Source organism: Hippopotamus amphibius, chromosome 4, assembly GCF_030028045.1.
Source record: "Hippopotamus amphibius kiboko isolate mHipAmp2 chromosome 4, mHipAmp2.hap2, whole genome shotgun sequence".
Lineage (NCBI taxonomy): Eukaryota > Metazoa > Chordata > Mammalia > Artiodactyla > Hippopotamidae > Hippopotamus > Hippopotamus amphibius.
The window spans coordinates 147,400,949-147,423,250 of record NC_080189.1 but is presented as its reverse complement, the minus strand read 5'-3'; the positions used below and the strand labels follow the sequence as shown (position 1 = coordinate 147,423,250).

Below are 22,302 nucleotides of genomic sequence, written 5' to 3'. Positions count from 1 at the left end.
GAACAGTCTCAGAACTAAAGTTTGGAAAATAGTTTAACATCTGGTAGAATGGAAGATACACATATATCCTATATTTCATAATTCCACTCCTAGGTATATACCTAAAGAAATACAAGTACATACATACAAGTTTATATGTAGAAGAATGTTAACATCATTGTTTGTAATAGCCTCAAAGCAGAAACACCCCAAATGTCCATTTGCAGTAGAAGGAGTAGATACATATATTGTGTTGTGTTTGTACAATGGAATACTTTACATCTATAAAAATAAGCAAAAGTAAGATACAGATGAACCTCAGAAGCGTACACTAAACAAAAAAGTGCGACAAGGAGCATGTATATTATTTCATTATAAAACATTTTAAAACAGAAAAAAACTATATTGCTTAGGTGATAAAACTGTATAAAGCAAATTAGGGCAATGATTATCACAGAAGTCAGGATAGTGTTTACCACTGAGGAGGAGGATATGGGGAATATGGGGCCTTTTGGAGAACTCATAATATTCTATTTCTTTACCTAGGTGGTGGTTATATGGAGTGTTCTCTTTATAATTTTGTTTGTTAGACTGTTCATATAGGTTTTATTCTCTTTATGTATTGGGTTGAACTATGTAAAATTTCCATTTTTGTAGACCAAGAACAGTTAAATATTGGCAACTTCATATGGTTTGACTAATATGTTTTGTTTACAATTAAATTACAAGAAGGAAAAATAGTTTGTTCCCATATAATAAACAGGTGCTGAGTGTGGAGATAAAGGGACAGTAAAACAATCGAGAGAATCAAAATGTACTTCACAAGTAAGTCAAATGTTTGATTTCTAAATTCTAAGCACAATATTCCAATTTAAAATATTCTGTTTCCATTTTAATTTCAGATTTGGTATAATGAAGATTATGTGAGGTCTAGATGTTATTAGCTTGGTAATCAAGTTGCTGTGATGTTATAGATTCTATCCCTTGGAGGAGTTATAGATTAAAAAATGAAGCCACAAAAAATTTACATGAAAATATACACAAAAATTTGTCGTTAATAATTCACTATATATATTTATACCACAACTAAATCATAACTGAAGAAAACAATTTTGTTTGGTAAGATTGAATTATTTGCCAAGGCTGCCACAAAAATATCTTCAAAATATTTTTTAATAGTGGACAGCTTAGGGAGTTCAACTCGAGGATGGAAGATGCCTTAGAGGACTGGGATGGGGAGGGTGGGGGGAACTCGAGGGAGGGTGGGGGGGTAGTCGAGGGAGGGAGGGAATACGGGGATATGTGTATAAAAACAGATGATTGAACTTGGTGTACCCCCCAAAAAATAATAAATAAATAAATAAAATTTAAAAATCATATGCTTCCATTTCACATATAATAAAATGGCCACTGAACTACCAAAAAAAAAAAAAATAGTGGACAGCTTTAGTGATGATAGGTGTAAACAATGTACCATAGCTACTAAGGGATAAAACAAGAGAAACAGTACTATTCTGCTGTAAAGAAATACATGTAAAAAAGTACATTTTAATTTTTTTGCTGGAGGGACCCAAATTGTTTCCATGATGGGATTTGGTAACAAACACATTTGAGAAATCATATTCCTAGCCTACAAAATGATATAAAGGAAAATTAGTATTCAAGTTCTCAATCTTTGCAGGAAAAGTAGTATAATGAATTTATGAGGGCAAAAAGTGCAAAGAACATAACCAGTGACAGCAAGATTGCTTTTTTTCAAGAGGATACCATATACAAATCTTGATCCAGAGTGTGATGTGGAAATTTTAAAAGAAAAATTATTTCTAACCATTTTTCTTCATCAATCTGAGTACGTCCTGGTTATGAGTTACTTGTTCAGGTAGGGGTAGGTGAGATAAAGGTGGGAAGAAAGGAAAATTGGAAAAAGTAAAAATAATTATTTTCCCATTTTTTGGACAGATATGTTTTGATATCACTTTCACCAATTATTCTTATGTTGCTTATTTTGTCTGTGAAATGATAACATCATGTTAACATGTATTTAACCTCACACATTTTTACGTATATGAGTTTATTAATGCAATAACATTCATTTTTATAGTTTTCTGTTACTTTGAATTTGCAGGTTATATATACAGAACATTTGGGGAAGCCAGTAGAAAGTAATAGTGATGAAGTAGAAGAAAGGGCCGAGATTTTTCCACGGACTCCTGAAATTCCTTTATTTTTAAGGACTCCTGAAGCTGTGAGAACACCTGACTCTGTGGAGAAATTACCTAAAACCCCCTCATTTGAAATGTAAGATATTAATACTTATAATTAAAGAATCTACATAAATTGTGTTAAATAAGTAATAGAAGTAGTAAAATGCCTAATACCTGTAACTTTAAAAAGTTTTTTTTATGGAATATTTCAGATATATGAAGGAAAGAGAGACTAGTATAATGAACTCTCATGTACCTATCATTTTGGAACAGTTATTAACATTCTGCCATTTCATTTAATAGATCCTGTTCCCCATTTTCCCTGAAACATTTAGCTGAAGGTGGCATAGATCCTGAGAACTTATCAAGTTCAATAGTATAAGATTTAAGATTTTCGGAAGAATAAAAAATGTATGGAAGAATTTTTAATGTCAAGCCGAAAAGTTACTATCACATTTGGTAGATTGTGGACATCATTGAATAATGTTCCAGCAATCATTTTTCCTTAACATTGTAGTGTCTAAAACAAGAATTGTGATTCTTTTAAATTACCTTGGTAGGCGTAAATATCTCTAACATCATTATTTAACTTTGGAAACCACAGATTTGTAGTTTACAGCCAAGAAAATAGTGCTGCATTCAAGCTCTCTGTTTGGTTCAATCTTTTCTTAAATCTGATCACTGAGATTCTTCTAAAATATATGTCAAACAGATTTCACTTCATCAGGAATCTCTCACCTGTGTTCTACTCTGTATTTTAAATTGCAAGTAAGATTTTTACATATGAATGTCATGCTGTTGACTCAAACACAGCATATTCAAAGTGGAACACATCATCAAGTCTGAGAACTGTAAAAGGATGTGGCAATCTACTAAAACCTCTCTTTATGAGTGAGAAAACCAATCTGTAAAGTGACTCATTAATGGTCATGGAGAGACTTATTGAAGTATCTTCAGACTTCTATTATTTAGCAAGCACTTAATAGCACTGTGTGTAAGCATTTTATAAATATTGCTCCTTTCATAGTCACAACAGCTTTATGAGATGTAAGTACGTTATTCTTATTTTATAGATGAGGAAACAGAATCACAGGTGATACAACTCATCAGGGGATAGAATTCAGATTTAATCATAGGCAGTTCTGCCTCCAGAATTCATGCTTTTAACCACTGTATTATATGCTGTCTTGTCTAATTATTTTTCCCAAATCATTTTATAATGTAACTCCCTTATGAAACAATCTGTCATAGCTGGCTTCTCATTAAGACTAAAATTTTGTGACTGATTTCAAGATCTTGTGGACAGAATAGCATCAGGCTTAAGAGCTTGGACTTTAAATTGGTGTTGCTATATTCAAATCCCAATTCTGGCACTTACGTTCTTTTGAGCAAATCATTTAATCTTCCTATGCTTCAAAATCCTCTTCTCTGAAATGGAGGTGATAATAATGGTAGCTATCGCATAGGGTTATTGTGAGGAATAAGTAAATTAATGATGATGGAAATACATAGAATGGAGCCTGACAGCATATTCACAGTAGGAATTCTTTATTATCAATTCATAATTGATTATTCTACTTTATTTAATATTATTCTCCATCCAGAACCATAGGATTGTTTTTTCTCTATAGGTTTGTCATTTCAATAACTACATCCTCCCTTCTCCTGCTTTGCTAATTTGCTAATTCTTACTTCTTTGCCATTACCTATGGTGCTTACCAGTCTGCAATATTTAATAATACATATTTAACATTTTGATGATTTCTTATTTCTCTGTATCAGAAATAGAAATACAGCTACTGAATGTCAAAAACAAAAGGAATCACCTGGATTTTCTTTTTTTATGAGTTATACCTCTAGATCTCCTGGATTGAATTTATTTGATTCTTCTATATTTGATTCAGAAATCTCATCACATCAGGTAACATGAGAAGCTAAAGTTTTATTTTTTAAAAAATTGTACATTGAAACCTCAAAAAGTTTAATTCTTTAATACCAGACTTCCTTGAAGCAGAGTACAAAATAAAGGCAATTTATTTTATTTTTTCAAAAATTTTATTGATGTATAGTTTACAAGGTTGTATTAATTTTTGCTGTACAGCAAAGTGACTCAGTTATACTTTCATATCCTTTTCCATTATGGTTTGTCACAGAATATTGAATGTAGTTCCCTGTGCTGGACAGTTGGACCTTGTTGTTTTCCCATCCTATATATAAAAGTTTGCCTCTGCTAATCCCAAATTCCAAATCCTTCCTCCCCTCCCCGCCCCACTTGGCAGCCACAAGTTGTTTTCTATATCCGTGAGTCTTTTTTTTGTTTTGTAGATATGTTGATTTGTGTTGTATTTTAGATTCCACATATAAGTGATATCATATGGTATTTGTATTTCTCTGACTACTTCGCTTAGTATGATAATCTCTAGGTTCATCCATGTTGCTATAAATGGCATCATTTCATTCTTTTTAATGGCTGAGTAATATTCCATTGTATATATGTAACACATCTTTTTTATCCATTCATCTGTCGATGGGCATATAGGTTGTTTCCACGTCTTGGTTATTGTAAGTAGTGCTGCTATCAACACAGGGGTGTATGTATTTTTTAGAATTATAATTTTGTCTGGGTATATGTCCAGGACTGGAATTGCTGGATCATATGACCACTCTATTTTTAGTTTTTTGAGGAACCTCCATACTGTTTTCCATTGTGGCTGCACCAATTTACATTCCTGCCAACAGTGTAAAAGGGTTCCCTTTTCTCCTCAGCCTCTCCAGCATTTGTTACTTGTAGACTTTTTAGTGATGGCCATTCTGATTGGTGTGAGGTGGCACCTTGTAGTTTTGATTTGCATTTCTCTAATAATTAATGATATTAAGCATCTTTTCATGTGCCAATTGGCCATCTGTGTGTCTTTGGAGAAATGTCTGTTTAAGTCTTCTACCTGTTTTTTGATTGGGTTGTTTGTTTTTTTGTTGCTGTTGAGTTGTATGAACTGTTCCTATGTTTTGGAAATTAAACCCTGTTGTTTGCATCATTTGGAAATATTTTCTCCCAGTCTATAGGTTGTCTTTTTGTTTTGTTTATGGTTTTGTTTGCTGTGCAAAAGCTTAAAAGTTTGATTAGGTTCTATTTGTTTATTTTTGCTTTTATTTCTATTGCCTTGGGAGACTGACCTAAGAAAACATTAGTATGATTTATGTCAGAGAATGTTTTGCCTGTGTTCTCTTCTAGAAGTTTTATGGTGTTTTGTTTTATATTTAAGTCTTTAAGCCATTTTGAGTTTATTTTTGTGTATGGCGTGAAGGTGTGCTCTAACTTCGTTGATTTACATGCAGCTGTCCAACTTTCCCAACACCACTTGCAGAGGCAATTTTTTAAAAGATGCTGAGTATTGATAGTATTACAGAGTTCCCTCATTAACTTTATGTTTTCAACTTCAGGTGTCTCAAATTGACCCCTGTTCATAAAAACAGAATCTCAGGATAACGATGATTTAAATTACAGTTAAAGGCAGTTTAAAAATTAATTTGTCTTTATAGTTCTAAACAAACCTCATATTCTCAGCGTGAAAAAATTTTCAGGTAATTAGTTGGTCTTTTCATCTACACGTGTATGTAGAAACAAAAATTGACAAAATTAAAGGGAGAAATAGACAAAAACACAAACTTGGTTGGAGATTTTTAATATTCCCTTTCTCAGCAATTGATAGAATTAGACAGCACAATCAAGAAAGATCTTATATAAAATCTGAACAACCCTATCAACCCCCTTGACCTAACAGACATTTATAGAACACCATGTGCAACAACTGCAGCATATTTATTCTTTTCAAGTGCTGATGATACATTCACCAAGATAGACCATATTCTGGGGCGTAAAATGGCTCTTAATAAATTTAAAAGGATAGAAATTATACAGAGTATTTCTTTGATCATAATGGAATTAAATCAGAAATCAATAAGATATTAGGAAAGTCCTAAGTATTTAGGCCATGGATCAAAGAAGAAATTAGAAAAGATTTTGAAATGAATGATTATGAAAATTCAGCATATCAGAAATTGAGGGTTGCTGCCAAAACCAGAGCACAATAACTTTAAGTAATTTAATTAACCATTTAAGTAATTAAATTGATAGAAAATAAGGTCTGTAATCAGTGACCTAAAGTTCCACCTTGAAAAGCTAAGTAAAGAAGAAAGTAAGCCCAAAGTAAGTAGAATGAAAAAATAACAAGTCAGTGAAATAGAAAACAAGTAATAGAGAAAAATAGCAAAGCCAGAGTTGGTTCTTTGGAAAAAACTGACAAAATTTATAAACTTACTAGACAAAGAAAAAGATAAGACAATTTACCTATATTAGGAATGAAAGAGATGATATTATAGCTCCTACAGATTTTAATAATAAGAGAATATGATGAAATAGAAGACTGATAAGGGGGAACTTCACTTTCTACATACTAAAATATCCTGTAAACCTAGAGCAATCAAAATACTGTGATAAAGGTACAAGGATTGATTGATTGCTCAATGACATGGGCAGTGTCTTGAAACAAAAGAATTTAGAATACGATATAGATAGGACCACAGATTTGTAGGGATAAATTAGGTATTTATCTTACACTGTACACCAATAGATGTTATAGATGTATTAAATTTTAAAATGTTAACTATAAAATATTTCGGAAGAAATATAGCTGAATAATTACCAGATCTTAAGAGAAGGAAGGATTCTCTAAGCATAAAAACAATGGACGAAGAGCCAAAAGAAAGTAAAAAGGGTTTTGGTTTGTTTACATACAAATATATGTTAAAAAAATTTAAAGGCAAAATGATAATGTGATATAAAATACTTACAATAATATGACAAAGAATTAAGATCTTTATTATGTGAAGAGCTTATATGTACCAGCAAGAAAATTACTGCCTGAATGGACAAAGTTCATTTGGTGAATAGATAATGCACCAAAAAAGAATTTCAAGTGACTTATAAAATCTCATTCCTTATTAATTGTCAAAGAAGTGTAAATCTGTGCATAATAGTATTTATTCGTGTGATTTATATTATAAAAAAATAGAAACAACCTAAATGTTTTAAACAAAAGAATGATTGAAACTATATGGTATGTCCATATAGAGGAATATTAATATGTCCTAAAAAGAATAAGGTTTTGAAAGAATAGTTACATGGAAAAATGCTCATAATGCAATGTTAAGAGGGAAAAAAAGAGGACAGAAAACTATGTTTCATGATACGATTTTTTGAAAAGTCTTTTACGGAGAAAACAGACTCTCTTGGCAGCAAAACTTTGAGCTGATATGAAGCTATCATACTTTGTATTATTTTTATAGTTAGGAAAGCAATACCAACAATCTGATTTGTAAAAGGTCTTTAGAATAAAACATTTAATTAGAATTTTAGGTTACATTAATATTCCAAAGTAGGAACTATCCTTAGTAGAGTATATATTGCCTATTAATATTTTATTTACTGCCAAAGGCAAATCATTAAGCCTTATTTTAATATGTCAATGATAGTTTTGAAGATAGACCTCTTTTTTATTACAATAATGTGTTATATAGAATGTTGCCATTTTGTCTACTCTAATTATGCTTATTAGAAGAACTAGCCTTTAGAGTCTGATATAAATGCTACACCTACTGTTCTACTGATTTCATGAGTAATATTTAATGGAAATTATTTTTCAGTTTAATGAACATTATTCTACAGGAAATTTAAATCCTCTATCATCACAGCAAGAAATTGGTAAGTGATTTGAAGTTTGCTGTATATAAAAGCATGTTAACTTTCACTGTTTGTGGTGTTTGTCTTGATTTTCTTAGGCACTCAGTTTATTCTTTAAAAATTACTTCTGCACCACTCACTAATTATTATTGTTAATTTTTAGCAATTTAGATTCTTCTCTCACTGCTCTACCAAAACTTGCTTTTTCCAATATTACTGATGAATTACCAATTATCAAACATTTTGAGCATTTTGTATTATCATATTCAGTCTCTTTGAAGCATTTGATATAGTTGAGTATTTCCATCTTCCTTCTGGGGTTTTTGGATTTCTTCTTATCTCACTGGGGCTTACTTTTTATTGGATCTTCTTTTCTCCCTTGATTAATTGATTTATTCAACATACAAATATAAATATATATGTGTATATATAGTATATTTTATATCAGGTGCTGCTTCTGGCTCTGATGATAGAACAGTGGACAAGAATGCGAAGTTCTCATAAGGTTTATGTTCTAGTGGGAGAAACTGAAAATAGACAATGATTGTATGTCAGGTAATACAGTAAAAAACAGTTGATATGGGTTCAAATTGGCAGTCAGACTCACATGTCACAATTTTTAGTCTTGTATTTACTTAGCTTTATAGAAAGATACAGGATAGGAGATAACAGCATGTACAGCATCTTTATTTCATTGAAAGGCCCACTGGCTACCCAATTAATAACCTTTCTTTTGCTGCCTCATCCACATGGGACATGTAAAGCCGCTAGGGACAAAAGGCATGGCACAGGTAAATCACCTTGACACACAAAAGCTGCAGCCTCAGTTTCCCACTAGTCTTTTTTTTTTTTTTTTTTTTGAGCTCTTTATTGGAATATAATTGCTTTACACTCTTGTACCAGCTTATGAGGTACACCAAAGTGAATCAGCTGTATTTATACACATATCCCCATATCCCCTCCCTCCTGCGACTCCCCCCTACCCTCCTCAACCCGGCTCTCTAAGGCCTCACCCATCATCAAGTTGATCTCCCTTTGTTATACAGCAACTTCCCACTAGCTATCTATTTTACAGTTGGTAGTATATATATGTCTATGCAACTCTCTCGCTTCATCTCAGCTTCCCCTTCACCCCCTGCCCCCCTCCAGCCCCATGTCCTCCAGTCCATTCTCTGCATCTGCATCCTTATTCTTGTCCTGTCACTGGGTTCATCAGTACCATTTTTTTTTCTTTTAGATTCTGTATATATGAGTTAGCATACAATATTTGTTTTTCTCTTTCTGGCTTACTTCACTCTGTATGACAGACTCTAGGTCTATCCACCTCATTACATATAGCTCCATTTCATTCCTTTTTATAGCTGAGTAACATTCCATTGTATACATATGCCACATCTTCTTTATCCATTCATTGGTTGATGGGCATTTAGGTTGCTTCCATGTCCTGGCTATTGTAAACAGTGCTGCAATAAACATTACGGTACATAATTTCTTTTTGGATTATGGTTTTCTCTGGGTAAATGCCCAGTAGTGGGATTACTGAGTCGTATGGTAGATCTATTTTTAGTTTTTTAGGGAACTTCCAAACTGTTTTCCATAGTGGCTGTACCAACTTACATTCCCACCAACAGTGCAGGAGAGTTCCCTTTTCTCCACACCCTCTCCAACATTTGTTGTTTCCAGATTTTGTGATGATGGCCATTCTGACCAGTGTGAGGTGATACCTCATTGTGGCTTTGACTTGCATTTCTCTAATGATTAGTGATGTTGAGCATCTTTCATGTGTTTGTTGGCCATCTGTATGTTTTCTTTGGAGAAATGTCTATTTAGGTCTTCCACCTGTTTGTGGATTGGGTTATTTGCTTCTTTGGTATTCAGCTGCATGAGCTGCTTATATATTTTGGAGATTAATCCTTTGTGAGTTGCTTTGTTGCCAAGTATTTTTTCCCATTCTGAGGGCTGCCTTCTTGTCTTGTTTATGGTTTCTTTCGCTGTGCAAAAGCTTTTAAGTTTCATGAGGTCCCATTTGTTTATTCTTGATTTTATTTCCATGATTCTAGGAGGTGGGTCAAAAACGATCTTGCTTTGATGTGTCTCATAGAGTGTTCTGCCTATGTTTTCCTCGAGGAGTTTTATAGTGTCTGGCCTTACATTTAGGTCTTTAATCCATGTTGAGTTTATTTTTGTGTATGGTGTTAGGAAGTGTTCTAATTTCATTCTTTTACATGTTGCTGTCCAGTTTTCCCAGCACCACTTATTGAAGAGGCTGTCTTTTTTCCATTGTATATTCTTGCCTCCTTTGTCACCCACTAGTCTTTTAATACTATTCTGAGCATGAGGCACAAGGACTGTATACCAACTCACAGCTCCTCTGATTCAGGTGTAGTCTCACCTAGTAGACTAGGCAGATGCATCATTCTACATTTACTTTAATTCTGTATTTTCTAAGTAAACAGTGCTGTGAGAAGTCAGACTCCAAGATCATTCTTCCAGGTGCGCCTGGATCAGCACAGGCTTGATATTAACCCTACTCACTTGTGGGGATAAGTATTAGAAAAGTAAACCAGAGTATGGGAAATAGGGAGTGTTTGGATTGGGAAAATAGTTGCTGTGTTACAAGGGAATCAGAAAGCATCTCTAAAAGGCAGCATTTGAGCAGAGACCCGAAGGAGGTGCAGATACAAGCTACTGGGATAACTGTTGTGGGCAGAGGGCTCAAAGGCCTTGAGATGGGAATGTGCCTCAGCATGTTCATTGAACAGCAGCTAAATTGATATGATTGGAATCAAATAAGGAAGGAAAAACTGATAGGAAATTAAATGAGAGGTTGGAGTGAGAGCAAACCCTAAGGAGGCCCTTAGATCATTTAAGGACTTTGTGGGGGGGGGGGGTTCTGTTTGAGATGGGAAGCTATTGGAGAGTTTTCAGCAAGGACTGAAATGATCTGACAGGTTTTAAAAGAATTGCTTGGCTGCTGTATGGAGAATAGATCATATGGAAATGTGGGGGAAATCAGGGAGATTGATTAGGGAGCTATTGAAATAATACAGGTGAAAACTGATAATGGTGAGGATGATGTCAGTGGAAGTGGTGAGAAGAGGTCAGATTTGGTTATTAAGTTTTCTGAAAGTAGAGTTGTAAGGATTTGCTTATGGACTGGATGTAAGGATTAAGAGAAAGAAGGATGATGTCAAGATTTTGACATGAATAATTGTAAGAGTGGAATTAACATCTATTGAAATATGGAAGGCTAAAGAAGTTAATTTGAGATTGACAGGAGTTTAATTTTAGATGTTATGATTGAAAAGCCTATATTAGATATCTAAGTGAAAGTAAGTAGGAATTTATATATGAATTTGGAATTCAGTGGGAATTCAGTAAGACATAAATTTTGGAATTGTCATAAATGGTTATTAAATGCCACAAGACCAGAATGAATCAAGCAATTGTAGACATTCTTTAAATGCAGTCTATCTAAAATATTATACCTGTTTACGTTCTCCCCTTTGACACTGTCATTTGACACATTCACTTCAGCATTTTCAGATATTATAGGTGATGATCAAATTCATATCTTCCCTCCCTAACTTCTCCTAATTCTCTTAAACTCCCAGACCTTACTTTTTTTTAGCCTTCCTGCCCCAGTTTTATTGAGAGAAAATTGTCATACACCACTGTATAAATTTAAGGTATGTAACACAGTGGTTTAATATATATACATTGTGAAATGATTCCCGGAGTAAATTTAGTTAGCATTCATCATCAAATATAGATACAATAAAAAGAAAAAATTTTTTCTTTGTCATGAGAACTTTTAGGATTTAAACCCTTAACAATTTTCATATATATAATACAGTAATGTTAACTATGGCATTGTGTTGTACATTACACCTCTAGTACTTATTTATCTTATAACTGGAAGTTTGTACCTTTTTACCACCTTCCCCTAATTTCCCCTCTCCCTACTCTCACCTCTGGTAACCACAAATCTTATCTCTTTTTCTGTGAATTTGGTTTTTCTTTTCTATTTTTTTAGATTCCACTTATAAGTGAGATTATATAGTGTTTGAATTATTTCACTTAACGTAATGCTCTCAAGGTCCATCCATGTTGTTGTAAATGACAGGATATTCTCCTTTTTTATGGCTGAATATTTGTATATGTATGTATACATATTAAGACATCTCACAATGTCTTTATCCATTCATCCATCAGTGCACACTTAGGTTATTTCCATTCTATTCTAAATAATGCTGCTGTGAACATGGAGATGCAGATGTCTTTTCAAGTTAGTGTTTCATTTCTTTTGGATATATTCCCAGAATTGGAATTGCTGGATCATATAGTAGTTCTGTTTTTAATTTTTTAAGGAACTTCCATACTGTTTTCCATAGTGACTTTAGCAGTTTCTAATTCCACCAACAGCAGTTTCTAATTCCACCAACAGTTCTAATTTTCTGTACATCCTCACCAACATTTGTTATTTCTTGTCTTTTTCATGATGGCCATTCTAACAGGCATGAGAAGATATCTCATTGTATTTTTAATTTGCATTTTCCTAGTGACTAGTGACATTGAGCATCTTTTCATGTTGGCCATTTGTATATCTTCTTTGGAAAAATGCCCATTCAGATTGCCCACTTTTTAATTGCATTATTTCTTTGTTTGCTGTTGAGTTGTATGACTCCTTATATATTTAGGACGTTAACCTTTTATTGGATATATATGGTTTGCAAATACATTTTTCCATTTTGTAAGTTGTCTTTTCACATTTTTGATTGTTTCTTTTGTTGTGCATAAGCTTTTTATTTTGATATAATTCCATTTATTTTTTATTCTGTTGCTTGTATTTAGGTGTCATATCCAATATATTGTTGCCAAGGCTCATACCAAGAATCATTTTTTCCTATATTTTCTTCTGGGAGTTTCATGGTGTCAGGTCTTTACTGACATTTAAGTCTTTACTCTGTTTTGAATTAATTTTTGTGAGTGATGTAAGATAGTGGGTCTAGTTTCATTTTTTTTTACATATGAGTATCTTATTTTCCCAGCACCATTTATTGAAGAGACTGTCTTTTCTCCATTGAGTATCCTTGACTCCCTTGTCAAATATTAGTTAATTGTGTATGCTTGAGTTTATTTCTGGGCTCTCAGGTCTGTTCCATTGATCTATTTGCCTGTTTTTTATACCAGTACCATTCTGTTTTGATTACTATAGCTCTGTAGTATAGCTTGAGATCAGGAGTGCGATGCCTCCCTCCTTGTTCTTTCTCAGGATTGTTTTGGCTTTTCTTTTGTGGTTCCATATAAATTTTGGGATTGTTTTTTCTACTTCTGTAAAAAATGTCATTAGAACCTTGAGAGAGATTGCACTGAATCTGTAGATGGCTTTTGGTAGTATTGGCATTTTAGCAATATTGATTCTTCCAATCCATGAACATGGGATACTTTTCCATTTATTTCTGTCTTGAATTTTTTTCAACAGTGTCTTGTTGTTTTCAGAGTAAAGGTCTTTTACCTATTTGGTTAAGTTTATTCCTAAGTATTTAATTGTTTTGGTATAAATGGGATCATTTCCTTTATTTCCTTTTCAGATAATTTGTTAGTAGACAGAAATGCTACTGATTTTTGTATGTTTACTATGTATCTTGCAACTTTAGTGAATTTGTTGATTAAACAGTTTTTTGGTGGAGTCTTTAGGATTTTCTATACATAAAATCACGCTATCCGTAGATAGAGACAATTTTACCTATTCCTTTCCAATTTTGAGGCCTTTTATTTCTTTTTTTTGCCTGAATGCTCTGATAAGGACTCCCATTCAATACTGTGTTGAATGGGAGTGGCAAGAGTGGACACTCTTGTCTTGTTCCTGATCTTAGAGGAAAAGCTTTCAATCTCTTATTATTGTGTATGATGTTAGCTATGGGCTTATTATGCTTATTATGTTGAGGTGAGTTTTTTCTATACCTAATTTTTAAAGAGTTTTATCATGAATGGGTTGAATTTGTCAAATGCTGTCTCTGCAACAGTTGAAATGATCACATGACTTTTTGCTTTCATTCTGTTAATGTGATGTATCACACTGATTGATTTGCATACATCAAACCATCCTTGCATCCCAGGTATAAATCGCACTTAAGCATGGTGAATGATCTTTTTAATGTGCTGCTTAATCGGTTTGCAAGCATTTTAGTGAGAATTTTTGCATCTATATTCATCAGAGATACCTGTCTGTATTTTTTTTTCCTGGTAATGTCCTTTTCTGGCTTTGGTATGAAGGTAATGCTGGCCTCATAAAATGAGTTTGGAAATGTTTCCTCTTCTTTGATTTCTTTGAAGAGCTTGAGAAAGATTGACAATTAATTCTTCTTTAAATGTTTGGTAAAATTCACCAGTGAAGTCATCTGGTAGAACTTTATTTATAATTGTATAATTGATTTCTCTTTATATGGAAAACATCTGTTAAGATTAAAAACTCAGTATATCTGAAATCAAACTTATTCTCTTTCTGATGTACCTAATGGTATCTCCATTATCCTAGCTGCCAAAACTCAGAACATCAGTGATAATTTAAACTTATTTCTGTGCCTATGACTACATTCAGCTAGTCATCAAGTTTTATCAGTTCTGTCTCTGAAATATTTTTTTTTCTATTTTCATTATATAGAAAACATTATATTTCAAACTCTTACTACCATTCACTTGGGCTATTACAGTAACATTATAATTGGTCTGTTTATCCTTTTAGCTTATTTATAGATCATACCCCAATTACTCTTCCTTGTGCATAATGTTGGCCATCTTATTGCCCTGGTTAAATACTTTTAGTGGCTCCCCTGGAATAGCAAATTATGCTCCCAGTTTTCTAACCTAGCTCCTAAGCCTTTTCTCCTATAAAAATAATCTATGCTTTGGCCATACTGAAGAACTCATTGCATCTCAAATCTGCCCACACTTTCTTACCCATTTTTTTCTTCTTGAAATCCTCAACTTCCATCTCTTTCTAACCATCTTTTCAAGACCAAGTTATCTTCCACAAAACCTTTTACTTTTCCCCTTTGACATTCCATTCCAAAAGGGTCTCTCCCTAAAAGGTACTAGATGAAGAATATTCCCCAAGCTATAAAACTTGGAGCTTTGGTTGCCTAACTGAAAGTAAAGAGAATATTATCTGAAGACTAATAAGTTACTTTGTATATGAAAACTTCCCGGATCAACAACAGACAGACAGCAATGGGAAGTGACTGTCCATTAGTCATTTTTAAAACATGGTAGAAGTAAAGTAGCCATATTTAATTAGGTTATTTTTAGGTATGAGACTTCTGCATATACTGTTACAAATTATCAATTTTTAAGATTTTTTTCTGAATTTTTAGTCCTTGTTACATAGAAATAAAATTTTTCTATTTTGAAAAAAAAGCTTGCTCCCTCACTTTTCTGAATGTCTCTTTTTAAATACTTTTTTGTATCTATACCATTATTATAGTGTCATTATTTATGAATATATGTAAAATCTTTTTTAATCATAGGTTCTTTGAGGGCAGGGACTCTGTTTTGTTTACTTTTGAATTCTCCACAGCACCTAGACTACATGGTAATCTTGCACAGTAATCTGTTACTTTATTTACAGTGATCATAGGAGTTTTATGAAGACTTCATATGAAGTTTTTCTTCTTTAATTAAAATAATGTTAAATTCATTTTTTCAAAGGGAAATTCAAGATTTTTAGTTCTTTCTGGATCTGTAGCTATGTTACAGCTATTTTCCTTTGTTTAAGTTTTACGGATATGTACTGAAGTCAATGGAAAAGAAGTGAGAAAGGGAGAGAGGAAGAACTCAAGGATCAGTCTGTCTATCTGTCCATCCCTCCATCCATCCATCCATCCACCCACTCACCCTATTGCTGGTTGGCTTAGATTTAGTTAGGGTAAAATAACTGAGATCTTTGAAAATATATGAAATTTCAAAAGTGGCACAAAGTAAATTGTTTTGCTTAATGTATTAATTGAATTGGTTCTATGTGGAAAAAATATAGATGCTTTAAAAGACTTATTTCAAGTAAGTCTTTGGATTACAATACATTTAAAATTGTTTAATAGTAATTAAAAATTCTAATAAGTTGTTGAAAATATATTTTTATAATTATAGTCTTAAATAATGTAATGAATGAAAACACTATTTTTCCTTAATGGCAATTCTGGGAATCATTAACCAAATAATTCTTTTTCTTTTTAAAATAAATTTATTTATTTATTTTGTGTTGGGTCTTCATTGCTGCATGCAGGCTTTCTCTAGTTGCAGAGAGTGGGCGCTACTCTTCGTTACCATGCACGGACTTCTCATTGTGGTGGCTTCTCTTGTTGCAGAGCATGGGCCTAGGTGCATGAGCTTCAGTAGTTGTGGCATGTGGGCTCAGTAGTTGTGGCTCACGGGCTTTAGAGCACAGGCTCAGTAGTTGTAATCCATGGGCTTAGTTACTCCGTGGCGTGTGGGATCTTCCCAGCCCAGGGATTGAACCTGTGTCCCCTGCATTGGCAGGTGGATTCTTAACCACTGTGCCACCAGGGAAGTCCCCCAAATAATTCTTTATGTAATGTTGATTTCAAAAATTCCTTTTAAAACTATAAAACCCTTTTCACTGTTCTGTCAGTTTCCTTGAACAATGCCATAAACAGTATATTGTAGTTACTCAATAAATAATAGTTGAATAAATTTGACTTGTACAGTATGTCTCAGATCCAGCATTTCTTTCTCCATTCTCTTTTTTATGATTGTAGGTAAAGGCCAAGCTTTCATCATCTCTTTTCTGTTAGCTCCATTTTTTAATACTTTCCTGTTCTAGCCTTTCTACACATTCTCTCCTTAGTAATCTTTATAAAGCAGTTCAAATCTTATCATATCTCTGCTTGAAAACTTTTAATGGGTTCATCTTATCTATCAAATAAAGTCCAGATTCTGTGGTTAGAAATTCACCAGTCTTTCCAGGCTCATCTTTATTAATTCCATTTTAATAACTCTTATTTCTCAATGCTTCTGATAAGCTGAATTGACTTCTGTTGTCCTTATATTTCCTGTGCACACCTATTTCTGTTCCTCTGTGCTGTTCTCTTCATTTGAGATTTTTTACTTCTCTTTCTACTTTATATACTAGTTCTTTATGTACTTGAATTCAGATTACATCAAAGTAGGGTATAGTTTGAACCTGTTTAACCTTCCATAGTACAAAGGACAGTGCTTTGCACATAAGAGGAAAACAGTTAAATATCTGATTCAGTGTTACCCTATTTACTGTATACAGTATACTGTAATTTGGTAGGTTATAACCAGATTAACCATATTATGTAACATGAACAGCATGATATTGTAATATTTATCTTCCTCAGGAAACTTATTTGGGAAGCCAGAAGGAGAAGATGCCTTTACTTTTACTTTTCCATCGGACTCTTCAACTCATACATTTGGAGCTGGAAGAGATGATTTTAGTTTTCCATTTCCATTTGAACAGGATCAAAACTCAACACCTTCTTCTGTAAAAGGGTTTTCATCCTCCTCACAAAATACCTCACAATTTACTTTTTTCTGAACTAGTAACTAATTTATTGAATTATTTTGCTGCTCTGTAATCATCTAGGGCATAAATTTATATTATTACTTAAAGACCACTTTCTTTCGTTGATTAAAGAAATAATGGGTTGCCATAGTAACATTATTTGATTATATTTGTTGAAATATTGAAGGAAATTAAGCCTGTGTAATCTACTTTTGTTTTTATTTGCAGCATTAGCTATCATTATTTATTTTGGTTTTGGTTTTGCAAGCTATATTCATACAGAACCTATGCTTCACTGCTGCAGTAAAAGAGTGGTACTTTAATAATGATCTCAAAGAATTTATGTTATTGATAGTTAATAAAAAGTGTTCTTCTAATACAACAAAAGTTCAGATATTATCATTTATTCTAATATCTTTAATAGAAGGAAATTAAATGTGAAGGGCTAGAGTAATTTCTGAAAATTGGATGGTTGCATTGATGGTGATACTGTTAATATTTTTGCTTAAACCTTTTTGAAAAACATTTAAAATTTGTTTCCTGTCTTCAACAAAAAATTCACCTTTGTTTTATATGTAGTATTTGCTTGTCAATCAGTTATATAGCTTAAATGAAGATAATTAAAATTTGATGAAATTATATAAACGTAATTACTCAGTATCTTTGTGCTTTTTAAAATTAGTAATAGAGTCTGACTCCATATTTTGAAGTGTGACTGCTGAAAGATTTTGAGCCTCACCCTGTTTTCTTCCCCTTCTGCTCCACATCTGGTCAAGCTGGTAAGAAAGCCCAGATAGTTCCTCCTTTGGCATCAGTGGGAAGTTCAAACCATGTATAGGAACTTTTGCCATGGCCCACTCCTAACCACCATAAAAACCCAAAGCCTGTTTCCTTTCTCTTGCTCTCTGTCAAGCCATTTTCAAACCAGCTTTTGAGGCCTGGTCTTCTCTTCCCCAGAAATGTTATTATGTGAGTAATAAATTTTTCATACCCTATTAGAGTGTATGGTGTCATCAATCTCAATATCCAAACCAAATTTTGGGTTAGAATCAGTCTTGCTTCTTCAGGGTGTCCATAACATCACAATTGTATTAAATTAAACCTTCCCAGACTTTTTAGAAGTCAAAAGGATGGTATGACTAATGATAGAATTTAAGGAAATTTTGGGCTGTGTTTTAAAAAAACCTTCAGCAGCTGGTTGAAAGATGAAAATTTCAGTTAAAAAGCTGGAATTTTTCTTTTTATACATCAGCTTGATTTCATTGTTCCTTGTGATTTAATTAATTGGTAGTTTTGACATAATAAAGACATAGACTATATATGAAAAAAGATAAAAATGTTGTCACTCGACTGTTATTTAGTAAAAGATTCAAAACTGGTTTTACAGAGTTGATAAATCATTAGCCAGACATCAGGGAAAAAAGGGAAAAGACGCAAATCAACAGAATTAGAAAGGAAAAAGAAGTAACAACTGATACTGCAGAAATACAAAAGATCATGAGAGACGACTACAAGCAACTACATGCCAATAAATTGGATAACCTGGAAGAAATGGATAAATTCTTTAAAAAGTACAATCATCTGTGACTGAACCAGAAAGAAATAGAAAATATGAACAGACCAATCACAAGTATGGAAATTGAGACTGTGATTAAATAATCTGCCAGTACACAAGAGCCCAGGGCCAGATGGCTTCACAGGTGAATTCTGTTAACTATTTAGAGAGGAGCTAACACTTATCCTTCCCAAACTCTTCCAAAGTAGAGCAGAAGGAGGAACACTCCCAAACTCATTCTATGAGGCCACCATCACCCTGATAGCAAAACCAAAGATGTTGCACACAAAAAATTACAGGCCAATATCACTGAGGAATATACATGCAAAAATCCTCAACAAAATACTAGCAAACAGAATCCAATAGCACATTAAAAAGATCACACACCATGATCAAGTGGGGTTTATCCCTGGGATGCAAGGATTCTTCAATATATGCAAATCAATCAATGTGATACATCATATCAAATTGAAGGATAAAAACCACATGATAAATCTCAATAGATGCAGAAAAAGCTTTTGACAGAATTCAACATCCATTTATGATAAAAGCTCTCCAGAAAATGGGCACAGAAGGAAGTTACCTCAACATAATAAAAGCCATATATGAGAAACCAAAGTCCAACATCGTTCTAAATGGGGAAAAACTGAAAGAATTCCCTCTAAGAACAGGAACAAGACAAGGGTGTCCACTCTGATCATTATTATTCAACATAGTTTTGGAAGTGTTAGCCACAGCAATCAGAGAAGAAAAAGATATAAAAGGAATCCAAATTGGAAAAGAAGTAAAATTGTCACTCTTTGCAGATGACGTATTATACATAGAAAATTCTAAAGATTCTACCAGAAAACTGCTAGCACTAATTGATGAATTTAATAAAGTAGCAGGATATAAAATTAATGCACAGAAATCTCGCATTCCTATACACTAACAATGGGAGAACAGAAAGAGAAATTAAGGAAACTCTCCCATTTACCACTGCAACAAAGAATAAAATACCTAGGAATAAACCTGCCTAAGGAGGCAAAAGATCTGTATGCAGAAAACTTTAAGACACTGATGAAAGAAATCAAAGACGATACAAACAGAGGGACATACCATGTTCCTGGATTGGAAGAATCAACATTGTGAAAATGACAGTACTAGCCAAAGCAATATACAGATTAAGTGCAATCCCTATCAAATTACCAATGGCATTTTTCACAGAACTAGAACAAGAAATCTTATGATTTGTATGGAAACGCAAAAGACCCCGAATAGCCAAAGCAATCTTGAGAAGGAAAAATGGAGTTGGTGGAATCAGGCTTCCTGACTTCAAACTATACTACAAGGCTACAGTGATCAAGACAGTATGGTACTGGCACAAAAATAGAAAGGAAGATCAATGGAATAGAATAGAGGACTCAGAGGTAAGCCCAAACACATATGGGCACCTTATCCTTGACAAAGGAGGCAAGAATATACAATGGAAAAAAGACAGCCTCTTCAATGAGTGGTGCTGGGAAAATTGGACAGCTACATGTAAAAGAGTGACATTAGAACACTTCCTAACACCATACACAAAAATAAACTCAACATGGATTAAAGACCTAAATGTAAGGCCAGACACTATAAGAGTCCTAGAGGAAAACATAGGCAGAACACTCTATGACATCCATCAAAGCAAGATCGTTTTTGACCCACCTCCTAGAATCATGGAAATAAAATCAAGAATAAACAAATGGGACCTCATGAAACTTAAAAGCTTTTGCACAGCGAAAGAAACCATAAACAAGACAAGAAGGCAGCCCTCAGAATGGGAAAAAATAGTTGCCAACGAAACAATGGACAAAGGATTAACCTCCAAAATATACAAGCAGCTCATGCAGCTTAATACCAAAAAAGCAAATAACCCAATCCACAAATGAGCGGAAGACCTAAATAGACATTTCTCCAAAGAAAACATACAGATGGCCAACAAACACATGAAAAGATGCTCAACATCACTAATTATCAGAGAAATGCAAGTCAAAGCCACAATGAGGTGTCACCTCACACTGGTCAGTATGGCCATCATCACAAAATCTGGAAACAACAAATGTTGGAGAGCGTGTGGAGAAAAGGGAACTCCCTTGCACTGTTGGTGGGAATGTAAGCTGGTACAGCCACTATGGAAAACAGTTTGGAGGTTCCTTAAACCAAAAATAGAACTACCGTTTGACTCAGTAATCCCACTCCTGGGCATATACCCAGAAAATACCATAATCCCAAAAGAAACATGTACCATAATGTTTATTGCATCACTATTTACAATAGCCAGAACATGGAAGCAACCTAAATGCCCATCAACCAATGAATGGATAAAGAAGATGTGGCACCGCTTCCGCCACGCCCGCCATGGCAGTGGTGGCGGCCCGCCCCTGGTCCCGCCTCTGGGGATGCCGCGCCGGTCACCTGACGCGCGGGCTAAGGAGACACAAGAGCAGTCGCTGTCGCCACAGTCGGAGCCACCGCAACCACCGCCTGGGTCCCCCGGGACCTTGCACCTGGCCTCCCTTGCCCAGCCTGCCGCGCCATGCCATCGGAGAAAACCTTCAAACAGCGCTGAACCTTCCAGCAAAGAGTAGAAAATGTCCGACTTATCCGAGAGAATCATCCTACCAAAATCCCGGTAATAATAGAACGATACAAAGGTGAGAAGCAGTTTCCGGTCCTAGATAAAACAAAGTTCCTGGTGCCTGATCGTGTCAACATGAGTGAACTCATCAAGATAATTAGAAGGCACTTACAGTTCAATGCTAATCAAGCCTTCTTCCTGTTAGTGAATGGACATAGCATGGTGAGTGTGTCCACGCCGATTTGTGAAGTGTATGAAAGTGGGAAGGATGAAGTTGGATTCCTGTATATGGTATATGCTTCTCAGGAGACTTTTGGAATGAAATTGTCAGTGTAAGAGTTTAAAAAAAAAAAAAAAAGCATCTGTTCTAGAATTTTTTTAACCCTTATTTACCAAGAAATAAAAAAGGGATGTTACCAACTGATTGATCACTTCATCTAATCACAGATCATCCAAACAGTAGTGTTCCTGCCTAGGAGTTTTAGGAAGTTGTTTTTTGGGACTTCAAGCAGAAAAACTGAGCTCCAAATGAGCACATTCAGCTTTGGGAAACTTTATTACTTTATTATTTAACCTAGGCTGTCTTGTTTTCAAATTTAGAAGTTTAAAAATAAAATACTTTGCATACTAAGTTGCCAATAAAATAGACCTTCAAGTTATTTTAATGTTTTTTTTCCC

General features: G+C 34.0%; 1 protein-coding gene and 1 pseudogene across 1 annotated transcript in view; both read left to right on the top strand.

The window, feature by feature from the left end:
- The window catches only part of C4H14orf39 (chromosome 4 C14orf39 homolog), a 52,414-nt gene extending 34,908 nt beyond the window's left edge, over positions 1-17,506 (top strand). Inside the window, exons 13-18 of the mRNA XM_057733763.1 lie at positions 743-804; positions 2,105-2,277; positions 3,662-3,667; positions 3,966-4,104; positions 7,887-7,944; positions 17,307-17,506. Of these exons, the coding sequence (XP_057589746.1) occupies positions 743-804; positions 2,105-2,277; positions 3,662-3,667; positions 3,966-4,104; positions 7,887-7,944; positions 17,307-17,506 (638 nt within the window). The remainder of the gene's footprint in view (positions 1-742; positions 805-2,104; positions 2,278-3,661; positions 3,668-3,965; positions 4,105-7,886; positions 7,945-17,306) is intronic.
- Positions 17,507-21,582: 4,076 nt separating this feature from the next.
- On the top strand, positions 21,583-21,960 carry LOC130852570 (microtubule-associated proteins 1A/1B light chain 3B-like; annotated as a pseudogene).
- Positions 21,961-22,302: the final 342 nt, after the last annotated feature.